The sequence below is a fragment of the Dermacentor albipictus genome, chromosome 3 (assembly GCF_038994185.2).
Source record: "Dermacentor albipictus isolate Rhodes 1998 colony chromosome 3, USDA_Dalb.pri_finalv2, whole genome shotgun sequence".
Lineage (NCBI taxonomy): Eukaryota > Metazoa > Arthropoda > Arachnida > Ixodida > Ixodidae > Dermacentor > Dermacentor albipictus.
In genome coordinates, this window is record NC_091823.1 from 161,698,622 (window position 1) to 161,718,332 (window position 19,711).

Genomic DNA, 19,711 nt, shown 5'->3' on the forward strand with positions numbered 1-19,711 from the left:
CAGATAAAGCACACATTGTAAAGTGCAAGAGGGAAAGCGAAACCGCTTCCTCACCATGCACATGGTTAGGGATAACGGGGCATAGCAAACTTTGTTTGCAGAAACGAAAAGTTAAGAAAGTAACTGCCTAGAATTTCTTAAAATGCTGTAGAAGTTCTTTGAATGTTATATCTTCAAGTTTAACATATTCATTATTTATTCTATTAAGTAACCTGGGTAATTTGTTTTGTAGTGTCTTTAGACCATGCGTTATTTTATAAGTTCTCACTTTCCAGGGCATAGTATTACGTGGCAGGCGGGCAGAAGTGTTTTCCTGTAGGTTAGCTAAATGCTGTAAAACGGAAATATTATTTATCTTTTCGTTTTTAAATGCTTTGTCTAAGATGTAGTCGAACAATTTGGCAACTGGGATTACGCTGTACTTGTCAAAAAGATGCTGTGTGTGCGAGTGATAGGGCAAGCCCTCAACAATTCTAAGGAACTTTTTCTGCAACCTATGACGCTTGTTTAAGTTTCCCTGTGCTGTGTCAGAGTATATTAGATGGCAGTAGCTTATTCTGCTGGAAAACATTGAATTATAGATTAACATCATAGTTTGCTGTGGAAGTATATGGCGAATTCTGTATGGTAAACCTATTACTTGCGCAAGCTTATTTACCACGCTTTCCACATGAGCATACCATGACACATGTTCATGAAAAGTGACACCTAATGTTTTAATACTGGAAGTAATCTCAATAGGTGTTGCATTTATTTAGAAAAGTTTGCTGATTGATATATGTTTGTTTTTAGCTCGAAATATTACAGCTTTCGTTTTATTCTCATTTATCAGGAGGCTATTCCTACGTGTCCATTCATCCAATATACGCAACATAGTCGCGCGACCGGCCGCCCGATACACTTTGCGTACATTCGAGGGCGTCCTTGAGTGCCGGAAAAGCACTCTTATGTAGAACATATTGAGCAGCAGAAAGCTGTATCGAGAGTTTTTCATGTTGCTCTATAATTTTGTCATTGACACATTTCATATAATTAATATATTTGAGAAGCTGAATAATTAATTAAGGCAAATTATTTATTCAGGCAGAACACGGAAAATAATATGACTATCTCCAAGTGACGGGCAAACAACATTACCTTAATTCTGTCCAGCTTCATGGCATTTGCATACTTTTAAATCTTGGTACATCATAAGTTGGTGTGTTCAGATAAGGACGCACTAAGGGGGGCTCCCGACTATTTTTAGTTTCCAGCCAAATTATTATATAAGGCGGAAAAATGTCTCTGTAGAATGGTAGCACGTATCTTTTCGCGAAACTTAGCATGGTTTTAATGAAAAACAAAAACGGTCTTATTTCACTAAATGTTGAAAAGAACGCTTTATTGACTTGTACATTTTTCAATTTCGAAGGCCTATTACTCTAAAATGAATGCTTTGTACAATGCATTTTTTCCCCTATATCTATACCATTAGTACTGTAGGACCACAGGAAGGTAAATTTATGCCGCCGCTAGTTTGTTTTTGAATAATTGCGAAACTTTCGTTCTTCAACCACTGCCTGTCACTGACCCTGAAACCAGGGTTTTTTCGCGTGACCATTTGGCGATGAAGCTAAAAATATTTCAACCAAGTATTGCAAATATTTATCGCAACCTTCAAAAAGTAAGTATGCAACATGCCACTTATTTATTTCGTTATACAATCCCAGAAATCCCGAAATTGCAAAAATCACCAAAGTTGGAATATTTTAGAGATGTTTTGTTTTACAACATGATCGCCGATTCCTACGAAAATTGTATAAAATACCCGACCAGGACTGGTAATAATATTACTGCAAAAACATATAGCGTTATCCTAAGTGAGAAAAGCAAGCCTATTTTAAGGCTCACGTGTGATCGTCCCAAAGATGTCTCTCGTTTTAACAATAAAATGAAGATCACGCTTATATCAAATTCTGAACTGATTATTTTTGCCGTAGTACAGAACAGTGACTGCGATTGTCTATTCTTTGCCTGTTTACAACTATGAAATGTATGGATCTTGAGTTTTCAGGGTGCCTGCTTCCGTATTCCTACGGAAGCAGCAGTTAGCACGCACGCGAAAGCGCGCACAGCAAATTTTTTTAAATACTAGTCGGGGAAACCGATTTCTGGTGTTTCTTTATAGTTCTATTAGCTACCTGAACGGCTCCCCGTGTACATGAATGGTGCAGCAACCTAGTGGGAAAGCGCGGTGATGCCGCTGCAGTGAACGAGTCAGCTGGATATGTTCACTTGAGGACTGTCGCAAAACGGAACATTTGTAATTTCCATTAAAATCTTTATATTAGGCATAAAATTCTTCCTCACCACGGAACTGTGACTACATTTCTAAGACGCCACTTATTGTTCACATACAAGAAACCTTAACTGAGGCAAGGTGCAAGAAATGTCGTTATCGAGTCCGAAAACGTGGCAAGCTTTAAAACCGCGTGGTACAGAAAACCCAGTTTTATACACTTTAAGCTGTTTTACTCCACATCTATACCACCTCTCATGAGGTCATAAGGCGATTTGAATTTAATTAGTCTTAGAATGGCGCGGCAAAAATCTGCGAATGTTGGTTTTTATAAAGAAAAGGCGAAAATTGGGGGTTCAAAACTAATTTGGTGGTTGCTTAAGAAAAAAAAAAGATGCAACTCTGTCGTGTGTCACCAATCTCGGAGGAATGCGGATGTTAAGAGAGATGAGGTTGGGAAACGCAGGGCACCACATCAAACAAAAATCAATTACACTTAAAACTCAATTCACTCAAAACAAAACTCAATAAAGGGAAAGTAACACTTATGTAACCTAAACATGTCCTTACCCCACCTACGATAGTCCTATGCGTTTTCTATGCGAAAGACAGGCAAGCCTAGCCTGTGGCTGCGACGTTATCAGAAAGGATCGTTCTTACAGGGTTTTTTCGTCGGACGTTTCTTCCGAGTCCGATGCGTGTCGGATCTTCATCATAGTCGGTGTTCTCGCCGACTCCGTAAACTTTGCTGCCTTGAGGTTGGCCAGTCAACTCGTCCGTCTCTGATGCCAGTGTCCCGAACTCCGTCGTTGACGTGGCACTCCCGACACACTAGTTAGGCCTAACTCCGGGTTCCGCCACTACTTCTTCGAGTGCCGACGAGACGCCCCGGAGGACTATCGTTCTTGCTGGTCTGCCTCTTAAGGGGGATGCTTCCTGGAGTGCCCGGCGCTGCCGTGAGAGGCTGCAGTAGGTCCAAGGAACCTCGCTCCAACATCGCCGAGGTCAACGGCCGCACCGTGGATCGCCAGCGTCACGGACTTGACCGAATCTCCATGGCTCCCGTCGCCAGCGCGATGCTGACGATCCAACCTTCTTGGCCCAGAGCCACGTCGATAATGCCAGCTCGGGTCACAGCTCGGGTCGCGCTCACAGCTCGGGTCGGATCACAGCTTGGGTCACAGCTCCACTTCGGTCGACCTAACCGGCCGCTCTTTTGCGATGCTAAAATAAACAAGTTGTTCTGTTAGCAGTCGACTCATCCTTTGCCAGGACTTTCGGATGCTTCCAGCTGTGCCCCAGGCCGCCAGGCCAACGCTACCCTTGGGGCTTGCGACCCAGATGCAACAGTTTCTTCGCACGAAACAAACCTTTTGAGGTTTCTGGGATGGTATTTGAACAGTCCATGTTGACTTAATATTAACCTTTAGTGTCCCTTTAAGGCCCTTTCACGTCCCCTATTTGGGCTCCCTGGCGGATGGCTGGCATGCCTGCCGAATATTATAGGTTTAACTTGGCATCCAATTATTCTGCACTCAATGATCGCTCCCTCAAGAAGGGACGCGCCGATGAAGCTTTCATCTTCGTGATAGAACATAGTCAAACATTCCACACCTACCACGTTATGCGTAGCGAGCATAAATCAGACATTGAACAAGTGATACAGCCTTTTCTGGATGCCAAATGCTTGAGAAGAAATATAGGCCCTAGCTATAAAGTAACGAATATGGAAAGCGGCGACATCCTGCTTGAGGTTCGTGACGAGCTGCAGCACAGGAAACTGACAAACCCAGTTGCATTTGTTGAAACGCCTATTTCAAGTATTGTGGTAGCGTTGCCTGCTGCACTGGTTCACGCATGGGCGCTTACGAGTAAGTGGTTCTCGGGAGAGCGCGTGGCATGCAGAATGCCGTGCATGAGCTGGAAAGAGAAAAAAAACAATATGAAGACGAGCATATGCATTGTGTCTCTGTCTCAAGGTTTGTCCTACCCCGACGACCAATCCTGCTCTTTCTTCCGAAAAGGGTCTCGCCTTTACGTTCGCTGCTGAAATCTGGGAGCAGGACTTCCACATGTATGAGCCATGTAGCGCTTGAAGAAGATGCGTGCAGCTAAAAAAACTCAGCAGAGGTGACTTGTAAAAAAGATCAGCAACCTGATCGAATCCTACGTATTCAACCTTGCAACACTGCGGACTATCATTCAGCGTCTTGATAAGACCACGAATGAGCTCACGAAGATCAAGGGCGAGCTTCATGCCGAGATGTCCCGCGATGACGTCGCAGCTGGCTACAATTTCGTGCAGGAACGTCAAGATCAGGCCGCAGGTCCTTTACAACTGCTGCGACACCACATTTTGGAGCTGCCTAATCCTCAGATTGCTGTTAGAGGTGTTCATGTTGAGCTAGTGCCAATGCAGCCTAACAGCGGATGCTTTTTGCCGAAAATAGTCTCCATGTGTGTGCCACTACCACATTTGGGCCAAGACTGCCAAAACTGGACCTGCTGAGGATCAATGGAACGATGATGAAGAGACAGCTGGTTAAGGACTTGTTCCGTCACAACATGCATGAGAACAGTCGTCTCTGTGACATCGACAACTTCTAATATCTCTGCTCTCTACTGGATGGCCCTATATCCGAGGCTATCGCAGGAATCCTAACTGCCGAGAACGACTACACCAATGCCATCGAGGTTTTAAAGAAAAGGTTCAGGAACGTCAGGATCATCGAGGCAAGCTACGCACCTTGAGGACCTGCGTACCTTCAGTCTGGTGAGCTCTTTGGCCCATATGAAGAGATTGCGGAGCGCGTGCGATTCGTACAGCTGAATGTAAGAGGGCTGAGATATCTTGAAGCTCCTGCTTCGTCATATGCCGCATGGCTAGGCGAAGTGTTAATGGAAGCCACCTATCAAGATGACCTGGTAAATTGTCGCAGATATAGAATACTTAAGCCAAATAGTGATCGGAACCTACGGTTAACAGCAGAGAATGACCTGGCAGACCTCCTGCAGTATTTTCATGTTGATTTTGACTGCAGGGAAAGAACAGGTGGTGGTCCACTAGACGTGTCCAGCGGACAACACCTGCTGCCCGGATCCAGTCACCGAAAGCCTCCAGATTCATGGGTAGTAGTACTGAAGAACAGTGCACTGGAAGGTGTGTCTTTTGCGAGAAGTATTATGCAACATCAAATTCCGACTCCTCCTTGAACCACTAGGAGAAAAAGCGTTTGCTTATGGCTAGTGGCAGCTGTTTCTCGTGTACTACGAAGGGACATCAGACCCAGGACTGCCGCCGCAAGGTCAGTTGAACCCATTGCGCCGGCAGACTTGATCATCCAAGTGTTATAAGAATTGATTGCAGGTGGCTACAACTGAGCTGAAGCAGTCTCTCAGCAGTTCGTCAATGAATGTTACGTAAGTAGGCTGCAAGAACCGTTGCAGAGTTGACTCTGCTATTCTACTTCAGACGTTCACAGCATGGATGAGCGGACACAATCTTTGCTGCGACGTTCTTGATAGCGGCAGCCAACGTGCTTTTGTGAGCCAGGAACTATCGCAAAAGTGAAGCTCGAAATTATTGATGAAATTGACTTAAACATACGCGTCATTTGCCATGAAAGTCCCAGCCATGCTGAACGACGAAAGATGGTCAAGCTTTCTTGCAGAGTCAGTTTGACGGCACTCTTGTGGCTGTAATACTTAGGCGAAAACATCGAAATATTGATATTTGTACACTTTTACAGCTTAACAACTCAATTTTGCCTATTGTTCTTTCCACTAAGTGTCTTGGAGTTATATCTGAGCAACGTTTGTTGTGGAATGCTCACGTTGAAATGGTGATGGGTAAGCTCTCTCTAGTGAATGGAATGCTATGCAAGTTGCGTTTGTTCCTTCCAGAAAATATTAAACTTTTTTTTGTACAAATCACTGTTATTACCACATATAAACAATTGTCATCTTGTATAGGGCGCTAAAATGCTTTCTAACATCAATGTGCCACATAGAATACAGAAAAAGGCCGTACGTTTTATACTAGATGTTTCTTAACGCATACTAGTCCTCTATTTGAAAAGCTCAATTCGCTGTCATTACCTAAAATTTATTAACGTTACTACAAAATTATATGACCAGTATTTAAAAAAAACGACACCCTAAAACATATTTCCAACTTAATAGCAAAACATAAGGCGGTCAGTACAAGGAGTTCTGAAATATGGGAACTACTTGACGCCTAGAACAATTTATACTTATCAAATGCAATGTTTTCGAATAGCCTACCATTTAAACAAAGCAAACATACCGCAATGCTAATTTCTGCGCTAGAATAAACATATATCTAGATGCAAACATGTATATAGACGCTTGAAGGTTCTTTGAAAAGCTACAATTCTTGTATCATGATTTTATGCGTTGCATATTGCAATCACTCAGTTCAGCCCTTGGGCGCGGCCGGGCAGCCACCATTGAGGGTATGAGCCATTGTTCATTGCTGCGCGTCTCATATGTGGGTATATTCTCTTTTAAGTTTGCTATGTTTGTTATTAAGTTGCTTCTATTTTTATGCGTTGCATATTGCAATCACTCAGTTCTACCCTTGGGCGCGGCAGGGCAGCCACCATTGACCTTTAGCACAACCACGTGACGTGACGTCACGACAGCCGGAGGAAAAGCTGGTCCCCAACTCGCGCAATATGCAACGCATTCTTGGCTTAACCAAGCTACGCCTGGCCATTTTTTTTGTACTGTGCGTATAAAATCTTTCTGCATATGTTACTGTATGAAATATTTCCATATATTGTGTCTTACAATAGAGATGCTGCATTTCTGTGTTATTTCTTGTGTACTTTGTGATGTATTCATGACTAGCTGTATTCATGCGAATTACTCATCATGTATGCTTAACTTTTTTCTAATACTTGCTCATAGTCATCGTGAAAAATGTTTCACACTTATTAGTGTAGAAATCCCATTTTTCCCCATACCTCTTGTAATTTACCTGTGCTCATCATTTGCGGTGTTTGTTGCTGCCTGTAAAACGGGACCATGGAGCACGTCAAGCCTTGCTGGCGTTTTGTCCACAGTCCTCAGCATCATTTGTATGTTGAAATAAATTTGATTTGATTTCATTTGATTTGGTTGCTTGAGGCTATTGAAAACCCGCATATGTGCGACGGCATTGTGGAGATTCCGCATGACAAAGGTTTTGTCAAGATAACAGAGAGCCATTGTAGGTACCTCACTTTCACCGTTGCTCATCCAGGAACACTACAGGATCCAGGAATAAATATTCTAATTAGGACAGATAAGATCTTGAATATATTAAGAGAAGACGTGACATGGAATGAGACCCATAAAGAAGCGGTTGCTAGAAGCTCGACACTCGGATGGATATTGCAATGCCCAATAAGCAGTGCCAGGTGCTTCAGTCGACGGACGCAGACAAATTTATGTGTGCTTCGAACTTGGTGTTGCGTGTTCAACGAACTGTCAATAACAATGCAGAAATTTTGGCAATTTAAGATTGTTTGTATAGCTGATCAACCAGATTCATCCTAACATGATAATATCGTTTTGAAAGAAATTAACAACAACGCTAAGCTGCGCGACTACTACTATGAAGTAAACGTCCCCTGGAAGGCACTTGCCGTCGAAGTTACAGGACAAGTGGTCGGTAGCGATGAAAATGAGAGTAACAGCGCAAAGAACAATAAGTGCAGTCAGAGAAAGGCGAAGAGCTTCGTATTTTTCAGCCTGCACGACCCGTTCATTGCGCTGTTACTAAATGTTTCAGACGTACCAACCGGCCCAAGTTAACACTTCATAGCGATAGCCTTCATAGCCTCTAGAGTCTGTAAAGGAGTACGTTTACCTAGGTCAACTAATCAAAGGGAACCCTGACCATGAGAAGAAAATTCACAGAAGAATAAAAATGGGTTGAATTGCATACGGCAGACATCGTGAGCTCCTGACTGGGAGCTTACCGCTATCAGTGACAATGAAACTATGCAATCAGTGAATTTTACCGCTGCTGACATATGGCGCAGTAACTTGGAGGCTGACAAAAAAGCTTGAGAACAAGGACGCGCAAAGAGCGATGGAACGAAGAATGCTAGGCATAACTTTAATAGACAGAAAGAAAGCGGTTTGAATTAGAGAGCAAGCGAGTATAGACGATATTCTAATAGACATGAAGAGAAAGAAATGGCGCTGGACAAGTCATGTGATGCGCAGATTAGACAGCCGTTGGACCTTTAGGGTGACATAATGGGTACCAAGAGAACGGTATCGCAGTAGAGGATGGCAGGTGGTGCGATGGAATTAGGAAATTTGCGGGTGCTTGTTGGAATCGGTTGGCGCAGGACAGGGTAATTGGAGATCGCAGGGAGAGGCCTTCGTCCTGCAGTGGACATAAATCGGCTGATGATGATGACGCTGATGATGATGAGCGATGAAAAGGTTACGGTGCCTTCTCCGCCGACTGTGCAAGCGGGAATATTTTCTACGAGGGTGAATGAGAAAGTCTTTGCCACCATTTCTTAGCGAAATTACGGCCGTAGACGCGAAGTCAACATGTGCATGCCCAGCGGTAGACCTTTCTTGGACCGGCCCGGCCTTATCTGCCAGTGGCTCCACGGCGCTGCGCTGCTGTCAGTTGTTGAAGATGGCAGTTGTGCTTCACGCCTCCACGGCGTACGAGCAACGAAGTGTGATTCCTTTTCTATGGAGCAAGGGATCACCGCCCAAAGAAATACACAGGGAAATACAGCCCACATATGGGGAAAGGTGTCTGGCTTTGAGAAGTTTGATATGGCAGTGTTATCAGTTCCCAAAGGCAGTGAAGACTTCCATGACAATGGGCCTCCAGGGAGGCCACTTCCGTCCCTGACTGACGACATTTCCCGCGTGAATGCAATGGCGAAAGCGGATCGGCGTGTGCACCTCAAGGACATTTCCCGGTAGCTTGAAATTTCCTATGGGGCTCTTGCATTGCCCAGGGGGCGCTGCGAAAAAGGTGCTAAAAAGCGCCCTCTGTCCTAAAATGGGTCGTACCAAGCTCGGTCGTCTGCTTCGGAAAGCACGTTTACAATATGGACCCGCCGCTTTCGGTTGTGTTGTATCACGGCCTGCAGCGAATATCCGGTGCCGAAGATTTTTGCAGGGGTGGCACGCTGCGTAAAGGCAAGAAATTATGCAGTGCTGAAAACCTGTATGCCGTTCAAGAATTAAGTGGCGAAGTTTTAGCGCGGTGTCAATCGCAAGTGAAGCGAGTCGCGTACGAAGTGGAACTTCAGGTTAGGTTTGCACGCTGCTAGATTAAGGCGCACAAACGCGAGGAAATGCTTGATGTAAATGAATCCACAGCAGCGATAAGCAGACATCATGTGTACGGAACTGCTCGAGCACACGGTCGTACGCGCCGCGAAGGCAGCGGTCTTTCGACATGCCGCGAAATGGCGGGCCTCCTGCAATCTTTGTTGACTACATGCCGCTAAACAAGTAGTTATGCCTGCGTTGTCGTAGCGGCCATCTGTCCCTTTTAGTAACTGGTAACAACTGATGCAATGCATATGAGCTCGCACGTACGTGCGAATCGCGCTGCAGCGCGAGCTCGTGCGCTTCTGGCTTGACCTAGCTTTTAATGAAAGCGCTCGAACATCGATCTGCTGTAATCAATACCACCTTGCTGCGCTGCCTCAACATGCAGACTTGAGGTCAGTATGAGCACATTTAACACTCTAACCTGTGCTGCTCGTAGTGGGGTAGTGAATTGTCAATGAATCAGCCCGGCCATTTGTGGTCATTTGCACACGCCTGGTCACTTAACCACTTCGCATCGGTCGAATTGTTAATTGTCGCTGTGGCCGGGTCTCGAATCGTGAATTACCAGCCATGCCTGCTGCTATGTCGGTGTGCTGTAGGGACTGTAGGTGCAAAAGACCGAAATTTAGAACGCAGATAACAAGCAAGCTTCAAGACAGGCGAAGCAGTCAGCATGGCGCGAAGTTTCGCTTACTCAGCGCGACGAACTGCAGCTATGCAGCGCGCCCGACGCTCCACTTCGTGAGGCCTTGAAGGAAAACGGTAGAATCTGATGTTGGGATTCAGGCCTTCTTGTTCATTGCAGCCCACGACGCAGAAGTAATGACGGTGACGCCTTCTCCAGGCTGGGCTAGGTCTCTCCGGATCGGCGTCACCGATTCCGTCTGCTCCCAGCATTACGTCCCACGGCACACGGAGAGCCTGTTTTCGTTAAACTATAGGCTGCGGCGACCTCGCAGCGTGGTCGGCATGGTCTGTGAGAAGTGACGAGCCTTTTCGCACTCGCAACAGGGCAGAAAAAAGTGCGAATCGACGCAAAACTCGGCCTAGAAACGTGCTTCGCCATAGCCAGGGCTCAATACGACCCAAGCTGGCACCACCCAGATGTCGTTTCCCGCGCCGCCACCAGGCGCCGCTACTATACCTCAAACTCCAGCGCAAGACGTCCATGGGAGTGCTAACGACATCGTTCATTGATCTTTAGGGTACCGAAAGGTGTCGTGTCAGTGGGTGCCTAAGCAGTTGAATCATATGATGAAATGCAGGCGAATGATTGCTTCACTCAATCATCGGTAACGGTACGCCGAGGAGAGCGAAAGTTTCCTGGACCTCATTGTTTCCTGCATTTCACGCTTGAATCGAAGCAGCAGAGCATGATGTGGAAAGATTCGGTTTCGCCTGTGACAAAAAACTGTTCCGTCCCATGCCGTTTGCTGGCAAAGTTATGTTACTGATATTCTGGGATTGCCGAGGACAACTCCTGCCAGATATCATGCCACAAGGTGCAACCACAAATGCCGCCAGTTATTGTTTCACACTGCCACGTCTGCTGGCTACCATCAGAGCGAAATGCTGAGAGATTCTCGATGTGGAGAATGTGGTTAGGCTCCACGACAATGCTAGGCCACGTGAGGCATCCAGAAATACCGAAAATGTCCTCTCATTCCACTGGGAGAGTCTTGACCACCCGTTATACAGTCAGGACCTCGCGTCTAGTGGTTTCCACGTTTTCGGTCCGCTGAAGAAGTTCCTGGAAGGACAGCGACATAATTGCGACGATGAAGCCAATACAACAGTCCGACGTTGGTTCCACAGTGAGCCGGACGAATTCCACCGCTGGGGCATCGGAAATTTAGTGCTACGAAACGAAACGTGTCTGAACCAGTGTAGGAGCTACGTGGAAAAATGGTGTAAGGTACGTAGAGTAGTACGTATCTTTCTAATTAACTGTATGTACCTTACTTTGGCTAATAAAAAAGGAGGAAATACCGTCTGATTCACTCTTGTAGTTCAGCACGATAAGCGGCTCCTCTGGTTTGAAATTATGCCTACGGGAGTAGAAGACATAATTCGAGCCAAAGAGTATCGAATGACTCGGGATCTTAATATACCACATCGAGCCCATTTTAACTCAGTGCGGCTCTACAGTACCATTTTCAGTATAGGTGTAAGCATTACAAGAATACTGCGCTAAAGTTGTCGAAATGCTTTTATGTCGACGGCATGCTGACTGGAGTTGGCAACAAGGCCGCTCGCCAGCTGTATGACGATGACACACAGATTTGCTGGCGCAGGCATGAACCCGAAAAGTGGGCAACCAGTGGCGCTGAAATGCATGGCTACATTGAGAAGAAGAGTCTGGCACTCGTGATAAGACAAAAGTACTGGGCCTCATGTGGGGCACCCAAGAGCATGAGTTCACAACTGGTATAGGAGTGAGCGGAGGGAGAAAAGCCCACAAAACGGCTCATTTTGCAGACTTAAGCTCGAATGTATGGCCCACTGCACTTTGTGGCGCCGTTTCTGATTCGAGTCTGAATACTTTTTCAACGCCTCTGGCGAATAAGGACGTCGTGGGATCACGGAATTCCAGACGAACTAGCACAAGACTGAAAAACAGGCGGCGTAAGATGCCTGATATTGCATCGTTGACTGTCCCAAGAACGTACCTCTCTCAAGCTCCTTGCCAGACACACAGCTGTAAGTTTTCGCCGAAGCGAGTAATGCAGTTTACGGAGCAGGCGCCTACTTGTACTTCTCAACACAAACAATCGACGCTGGAGTGTATTTGTTGCCCGTATGGACAACACAGACAAGTGATATAATTGGGGATGTCAGTCGCGAATGTTCTGGTACATTTTTTTTTCAAACACGTCTTGCGCCCAGTGATAATTTAACAGGTCTTAACAGGTGAAAGAGCAGTCAAAGGAAAAAAAAAAGAATAACCGGTACTGGTAAGTAGCATCATGCCGACGCTACGAACACAAGATCGAAAAACAAAGTGCACTTCGTAAAGAAGAAACAAAGCAGCAAAAAAAGGAAGTCGCAAAGTTCGTTAGCGCACGTGTAATGGCTTGAGGCGGACCACGTGGATGACTTCGGTCGTGCGCGGCGCCACTGTAATCGCGTAAGGCAGTCTAGCATGGCCTTATAGTCCAGTGTGCTAATAGTCCAAGGTTCCTACATGATCCGAGATAACTTCCCAATGCCTTTTAACTGAGTCCATACACATGTATCGGGGCCCACACCCAAACGAAGTTGCCGGACTCGTACTCCACGTAGCTTCGTCGAAGACTTGCCTGCTGTCGGTCTTTCACTGGCTCTGGAGATAGACACCGTCATCGAGACTGTCTTCATCGGCGACGTGTAATAGCGTGGCGTCGAGAGAAGTCATCCGGTTCCTTCGGTAATCAAGGTAGCTATCTTGTACGCGTTCGAAAAGCCAACGTTCGGTGTCGCATCTCGCGACTGGTCTTGACTGGTCTTGGCCGCGCCGCGATATCGGCGAGCCCTAGGGCAATTGCGTGAGATGAAACCGAACGTCGCCTTTTCGAACACGTACGAGACAGCGGCCCAGCATAGCTAACGCCCGCATTTATTTCCCATGTTGCTATCAGTGTTGCTTTCAGGAAGGAGCTCCGTGGCATATGTCTCCGCCTTCATTTGTTACAAAGTACTAAAAAGGAGCTGCGTGACATGTGTCACTGTCTTAATTTGTTACAAATTTTATTTGAATATCAGTCGTCATTTTCGTCAACAGCGTCTTGCCCTATTAGAGTAATGATAAATCGTAGAAATATTTTAGGTGCTTCCTTGGGTTTGGTTTTGTATTAATTCATTCGAAAGCAGGTTATAGGTAAGCGAAACGTCGCACAGTGGGGAGTAGCGCAGTTCTACTTTAGCATACTCAACGTGCATAGCGTCTGCAGCGTCGTCGAAACAGCATTGTTGTTCTTTGCAGTACCTGCAGTACGAGCCTCAGGTGTTCCTTGTGACCTTCTCGGGGCTCGTGTATACGGTGACCGGATTCTTCGGCAGTGTTGTCTACGTGGTGTTGCGTCGACGCAAGCGCTGCGGTGGAGACCTCACGCAGGACATAAACGAGAACATGCGATGCGTCCTGCAAGTCTACACTGCTGCATATATTGTCGTCCTGGCCGGAATCTTGTGAGACTATGGCGTCGCTTACGGGCCTGTCCTATAGCGGCTATCGGGAAGCCTAGTTCGCTCACTCAGTAGCTGGGACTATAGCTTGCAAACTGGAGTATGCGGCTTGAATCTTCAAACATGCAGTCAAGCCTTAAGCTTGTCATTTCGCAAACGTTGTAGAGCAGATGTCATTGGGACAACGTTTAGTCTTGAGAGAGGCCACCAATCTACATCGTTATGAAAGAAACGGCAATATATTTCTCGACTACGGTACATGCCAGCGCACCATGCCAAACTCTCATATAACTATTTTTCAGTGAGCATTGTGTTGCTTGACTAATTTGGACTAATTACAGTGAAGAATAGCCACAGTTCTATTTAGTGGCATTTCTATATAAACGCCTGAAGCATTTATCGTCGAACTCACAATCGCTGATCCAGCTCAGCGGTTCTAGTATTTTGACGTGCAACCTCGACATCTCCAATGTGATATTTTTCAATGAGCGATAGGTCGGTTGCTGTTGCATTATGAAACAGGCGCGGAGTGGCCTCTCGTGTCCCCGCCAAAGTGCAGCTGGCTGTGGTGTGCTAAATTTTATAGGTTTTACATCAATGCACATAGTATGCTTAAAAGACAAGAACGCTCCTGCCTGTATAGATGAACGCTCCTGCCTGTATAGATGTTTCCAGTGATCTCTATGAGAAATCAATAGTTCTTGTAGCTGGCAGCGGCGTGTGAATTGCCATGGAGCGCAGGCGATTAAAGTGATGATTTTCAAAAAGGCCGGCCTGAAGCGAGACCTACATGAAATGTAGGTCTCGCTTCAGACTGGCCTTTCTAATTTAATGTCGTTGGATGATGGACATTAAATTTGCACAGATATTGCTGCAGGTCCTGCACGATGCAAGGTTAGAAGCATTATTTAACTCTTTCATTTGCCCTACTGCGTGGTGACCAATTCTCGCGCATAAAAGAAAAAGAAAGAAACTGCGATTGAAATGTCGCCACCATATCATTAAATATACATGCTGTGCGTAAAAGAGCGTTTGTAAAATGTATTGTTCCTCGAGCGCTGTTTTCTTTTCTTTAGTCTGCGTTTCCGACCTGATGTCGACCACCGACGCAGGCTCGGCTCACTGCTCATGCTGGCCAGCCTTTTCGAGCTCGGCCAGTCGGTGGCTGCTGAAGGAAACAACTTTCCCGAGAACTTGCGTGAAGTGGAGTACTACATACGCAACGCGTCACAAGTGAGTCTCAAGCCCTCTTCGCAGGCCTTCAGCCTAAGCAAAGCCTTTCACAGCGTGCACCGAGTGAAAAAAATTACATTATGGGGTTTTACGTGCCATAACCACTTTCTGATTATGAGCCACGCCGTAGTTAAGGACTCCGGAAATTTCGACTACCTGGTCTTTTTTAATGTGCACCTAAGTTTAAGTACATGGTTGTTTCCAAGCCCGAACCTCGAAGACAGCACCAGCGTCACTCGGACGACCGAGCTAGCCTCGGGCTACAAAACCTACCCTCTGAGTTCTGACTTCTACCAGTCAGGACTAGGATCACCAATACAAAGTTCGGAGCCACGATGATGGACTCATCGTCAGCAGCCATCGTACTTCGACAGGTTTGGGAGCCATCCGACTTTCCGCGAATAATTATTTACAGAACTTACAACCAGGCTGGAGACATATGAGAGGACCGCGACGTTCAACAACTGAAACGGCGAGCAGAAGTTGCGCCATCTTTTTTATTTTTGATGGCGCTGCTCGAACCTGGTTCGAGAACAGAGAGACCAACCACCCTAGGGACGTGCGACCGATCTCGTGAGGACGTCTTGAAGACGTTCACGAGTGTCATACGCAAGGAAGGGCTGAAGTTCTCATGGAAACCCACGTACAGCTACCGAATCAGAACATCGCGATCTGCACGGAGGAGGTGACTCGCCTTTTCCGCCATGCCAGCCCCCACATGTCTGGAAAAAAGAAAGTGCGCTTCCTGATGCGGGGTGTGAAATAGCAGATATTCACCAAATTGATACGCAACCCAAGACTCGCCGAGTTTGTTTCAGAGGCCACAGCAATGGAGAAGACGCTTGAAATGCGCTCTAGGCAGTACAACTGCCCTGCGCTGACAACAAACCTCGCTGAACCTTAAAGGGCAACTGCGGTGAGTTTTCGATGTCAACGTATGTCGATAAAACTCGCTGGATGCGTTCCTCAAAACATTCCCGTCACGTCCTAAAAAAGCAGCTTTGGTAGTTTTAGATATTTTTTACAAATAAATTTATTTAACTGCATCGAGGACCCTACCTTGCCTCCTCCTCAGTTACAGGCCACATTGTGTATGACGTCAAGAGCGTTCCATCCAGAACATGCCGGGCTCATGCGGACGACAGCGACAAAAAGTCTACGATCGTGAGCTGGTGCATGGCGTGAGAAGTTGCTGTCGCGACGAGAAGTTGCGGTCCCTGCAGACGAGCAAAAGATGGAGGCATGTGGTGTTGCGTTGTTGGCTGCACGGACTTCAGCCGTCGGCATCCGCACACGCAATTCGAGCTGATGCGGATCGCGTTCAGGCGAGGTTAACCCTATATGTCACAGTCGCGTAGTTCATGCGTCTGGGGCTGGCTGACCTGAGCGAGTGACCTGAAGCTAACTGAGCCATCAGGATGAAGAAAACTCCTTCTGTAGTTAAGTTTTGACCATACCGATTTGAAATACACAATTGCTCATTTCGTACAGCGCACACACACAAAAAGGAGAAGCCATGACACTGAGTAGTGTTGACATCGGTACGTTGCCGTTTTCGAAGGAAAGCTGCCCGCTGCACTCACCGGCGCTTCCCTAATATAGATGCTACTACGAACATGGGTGTATTTTTAGTCATGTAGACTCATTATTTAGGTTGCGAGGTGCGTTGATTGCCTCGTATCCCAAATGGGCCACAAGCGTAGGTCCCTCGATACAACAGCCTAAACAACCGCCTCGTTCAGCTGCCAACGGTGTCTTTACTGGCATCGGCGTTTCCAGGAGAAAACTACGCGTTTTCTAAATAAACGATCATACGTGGAAAGTCCTCATCTATGTCCACTTTAAGGAACATATTGTGTGCATGAAGTGAATACGAAGGATGATAAGTAGACAGGATAACAACGCTTCCGTACTACGGTCTCCTGCTCGCTGTTTGCGCAGGTCTATGGTCGCTCGTATCAGCGCGATTCAAAGTAATCTAACGGTGCTTCCATTCACAAGATCTGCCTGTTTTGATATGTTCTGACAATAATTGATGCTACCAATGAGGGGCTGGCATTATATCTCAAGCGAATCTCGCTTGAGATATATATCTCGCTGTACCTGCCGATGTAAACAAATGTACCGTTCAGTGCTTTGGATTGTCAACGAGGTTCTTGCGGGATACGAATGTGGAATGTCTTGCTCTACATGTTATTTTGAGCATGCGACGTGCTTCCCTGAGAAGGGGTAAAATACCTAAAATAGCAAGCAGCGTGTACAAAATCAGTGGTTAGGGCTTCCCTTGGTCTTCATGTTGCAGCACGATATGCAGCGCGTGGGCGCTGGCTCTGGTGGCGGCGGGTCGAATTCGAACGGAGATTCGTGGCTATTGAATTGGTCCGAATGATAACTGTCAACATATAACATATCCGATGAGCTGGCGCAGCTGACATTCTCACTAGAAGGTCCGGCGCGATAAAACTGAGCCCAGCGTATGCTCTTCGCTGCCAGGGACGGTATGCCTTGCTCGCCTTTTCCGGTGGAGACACTCGTGATGTCACACGGAAAGGTTCGCTCGAGCAGGTTTGGGTTTCGGTTTTGCGCTGTTTTGCCTGTTTAAGTTTATTTTCGGATTCGCGTAACAATTCTTCTATCAGACGCGTGACAGGAGGGTCTCGGAAACCTAAATATTCCATTACCTTGACATGGTCAAAAACTCGCCGGAGTTGCACTTTAAGCGCTAGGCGCTGACGATCTGGGCGACAGAATCAGGGCAGTCGCGTATTCATGTTCTCTGGATGTCAGGTTTTAGTTCGCGTCAGTGCCACCACGTGGCGCATTGACCTTAAACTTTTCAAATTTTCCGCGGTGATATAGTGATGACGTCAACAAAACAAGCAAAATCATTAAAAGCTATCCCTGCGCACTGAACTTCGCCTCATTGCTTGTCCTGCTGGCGTTATCAGTGTTCTTGATATAGCGTAGCCGCTCGTCAGCTGGAAATGACTTACCATCCTAAGAGCCTTTGATGTTTATTGTGGTCTACTTTAACTTAAGGGAACTATGGTGTTGGGCTGCTAACCACGAGGTCGCGGAATTGAATCCCGGCCACGGCGGCCGCATTTCGATTGGGGCGAAATGCGAAAACACCCGTGTACTTAGATTTAGAACAGGTTAAAGAACCGCAGCTGGTCGAAATTTCCGGAGTCCTCCACTACGGCGTGCCTCATAATCAGAAAGTGGTTTCGGCACGTAAAACGCCATTATTTCATTTCTTTTGCTTAAGGGAACGCCAAATTAGTATATGAGCACTGATAAAAACCTAGTCCGTATACAATAGTCTGGAAAATATTTTTGTCGATTGAATGCCTGTTAAGCTAGAATCAAATGCTTTTTTCCCTCTGAAGCCGAATAAAAAGCGATGTTGTTCTAATACCAAACGGATTTTCGATTCATTAGTGGGTCGTACAATGTTTGATGGGAATTTTCTATTCCTTAGAAAGTTTTGCTTTCCAGTTTAGCTCTAGAAGACAGTAGGGCTTTTCTGTCTATAAGGCTGTGGGTTATCGTGAGCTCGTTGAGTCCAATTAGTGCGACCGACAAAAGTGTGGCATGCGCATCGCGCCACTGGGCGTCGCTTCGTGCGTTCATCGGCGCTGCACTGGTTGACCGCGGTCACCGCTGGCGGTAAAAGTCCTCGAATCGGGAGGGCCAATTCACGCGACGTGTCGCCTCCACCTTAATAGTTTCCGTCTGCATTTATGTGCCGCCTGTGGTGTGTTCAAATAATTAGAGCCGGGCAGATGTGGCGACCATTTTAATAAGAATATTTGGGGTTTTACGTGCCAAAACCACCTTCTGATTATGAGGCACGCCGTAGTGCAGGACTCCGGAAATTTTTACCACCTGGGGTTCTTTAACGTGCACCTAAATCTAAGCACACGGGTGTTTTCGCATTTCGCCCCCATCGAAATGCGGCCGCCGTGGCCGGGATTCGATCCCGCGACCTCGTGCTCAGCAGCCCAACACCATAGCCACTGAGCAACCACGGCGGGTGGCGACCATTTTTAGATTTAATAGAAGGGTATATTTTGCTGCCTGATTGCCAAGAAGAAAACGTGGAAGCGCCCGGAGAGTCAGAAGCACTTCTTGTAAATTTTCGCGAATCCGCACTGTAGTTAGATTCCTCCCCCCCCCCCAAAAAAAAAATAAAGAAATAAGAAGTGTTGTAGCTACAGCTCTCGGAAATATGTAGGTATAGAGTACGTGTCAACAACAATGATTCTAATGAATTGCTACAGACTATCAAGCTATATTAGAGTGAAGAAAATATCGTTTGAACAGAACATTGCACAATATTGGTTTAAGTCGAGATTTTTCTTTTTCTCTGTATCTATGAACAGTACTGTTTTCGAGGTTTCTCAGCCTGTTGTAACTTAAAGTGTTGAATTTGAGCCAAATATCATTGCCCTAGGTGACAGCAAAGTTCACGAGAAGCGCTGAAGTTTATGACTATTGCCAAATTAGAGTTAGATTAAAAATATTTCTTTAGAATAAGAAGGTCATCCTTCATTATCTTTCAAATTTCCCAAATTAGGTCTGTCGAATTGAATTAATGCAATCTGAAAAGAAAGCATGTCGCATCATTTATTTTCTTGTGCAATTACAAAGCGAGATATTCTACCGAATAAACGGTACCACCGCGATGGCATACGGGGTTACCGTTTC

The 19,711-nt window shown here is 46.2% G+C and overlaps 1 protein-coding gene across 1 annotated transcript in view; it reads left to right on the forward strand.

The window, feature by feature from the left end:
- Positions 1-19,711, forward strand: part of LOC135905197 (uncharacterized) — a 285,140-nt gene that overhangs the window by 38,948 nt on the left and 226,481 nt on the right. The window contains exons 5-6 of the mRNA XM_065436218.1: positions 13,566-13,771; positions 14,881-15,001. Of these exons, the coding sequence (XP_065292290.1) occupies positions 13,566-13,771; positions 14,881-15,001 (327 nt within the window). The remainder of the gene's footprint in view (positions 1-13,565; positions 13,772-14,880; positions 15,002-19,711) is intronic.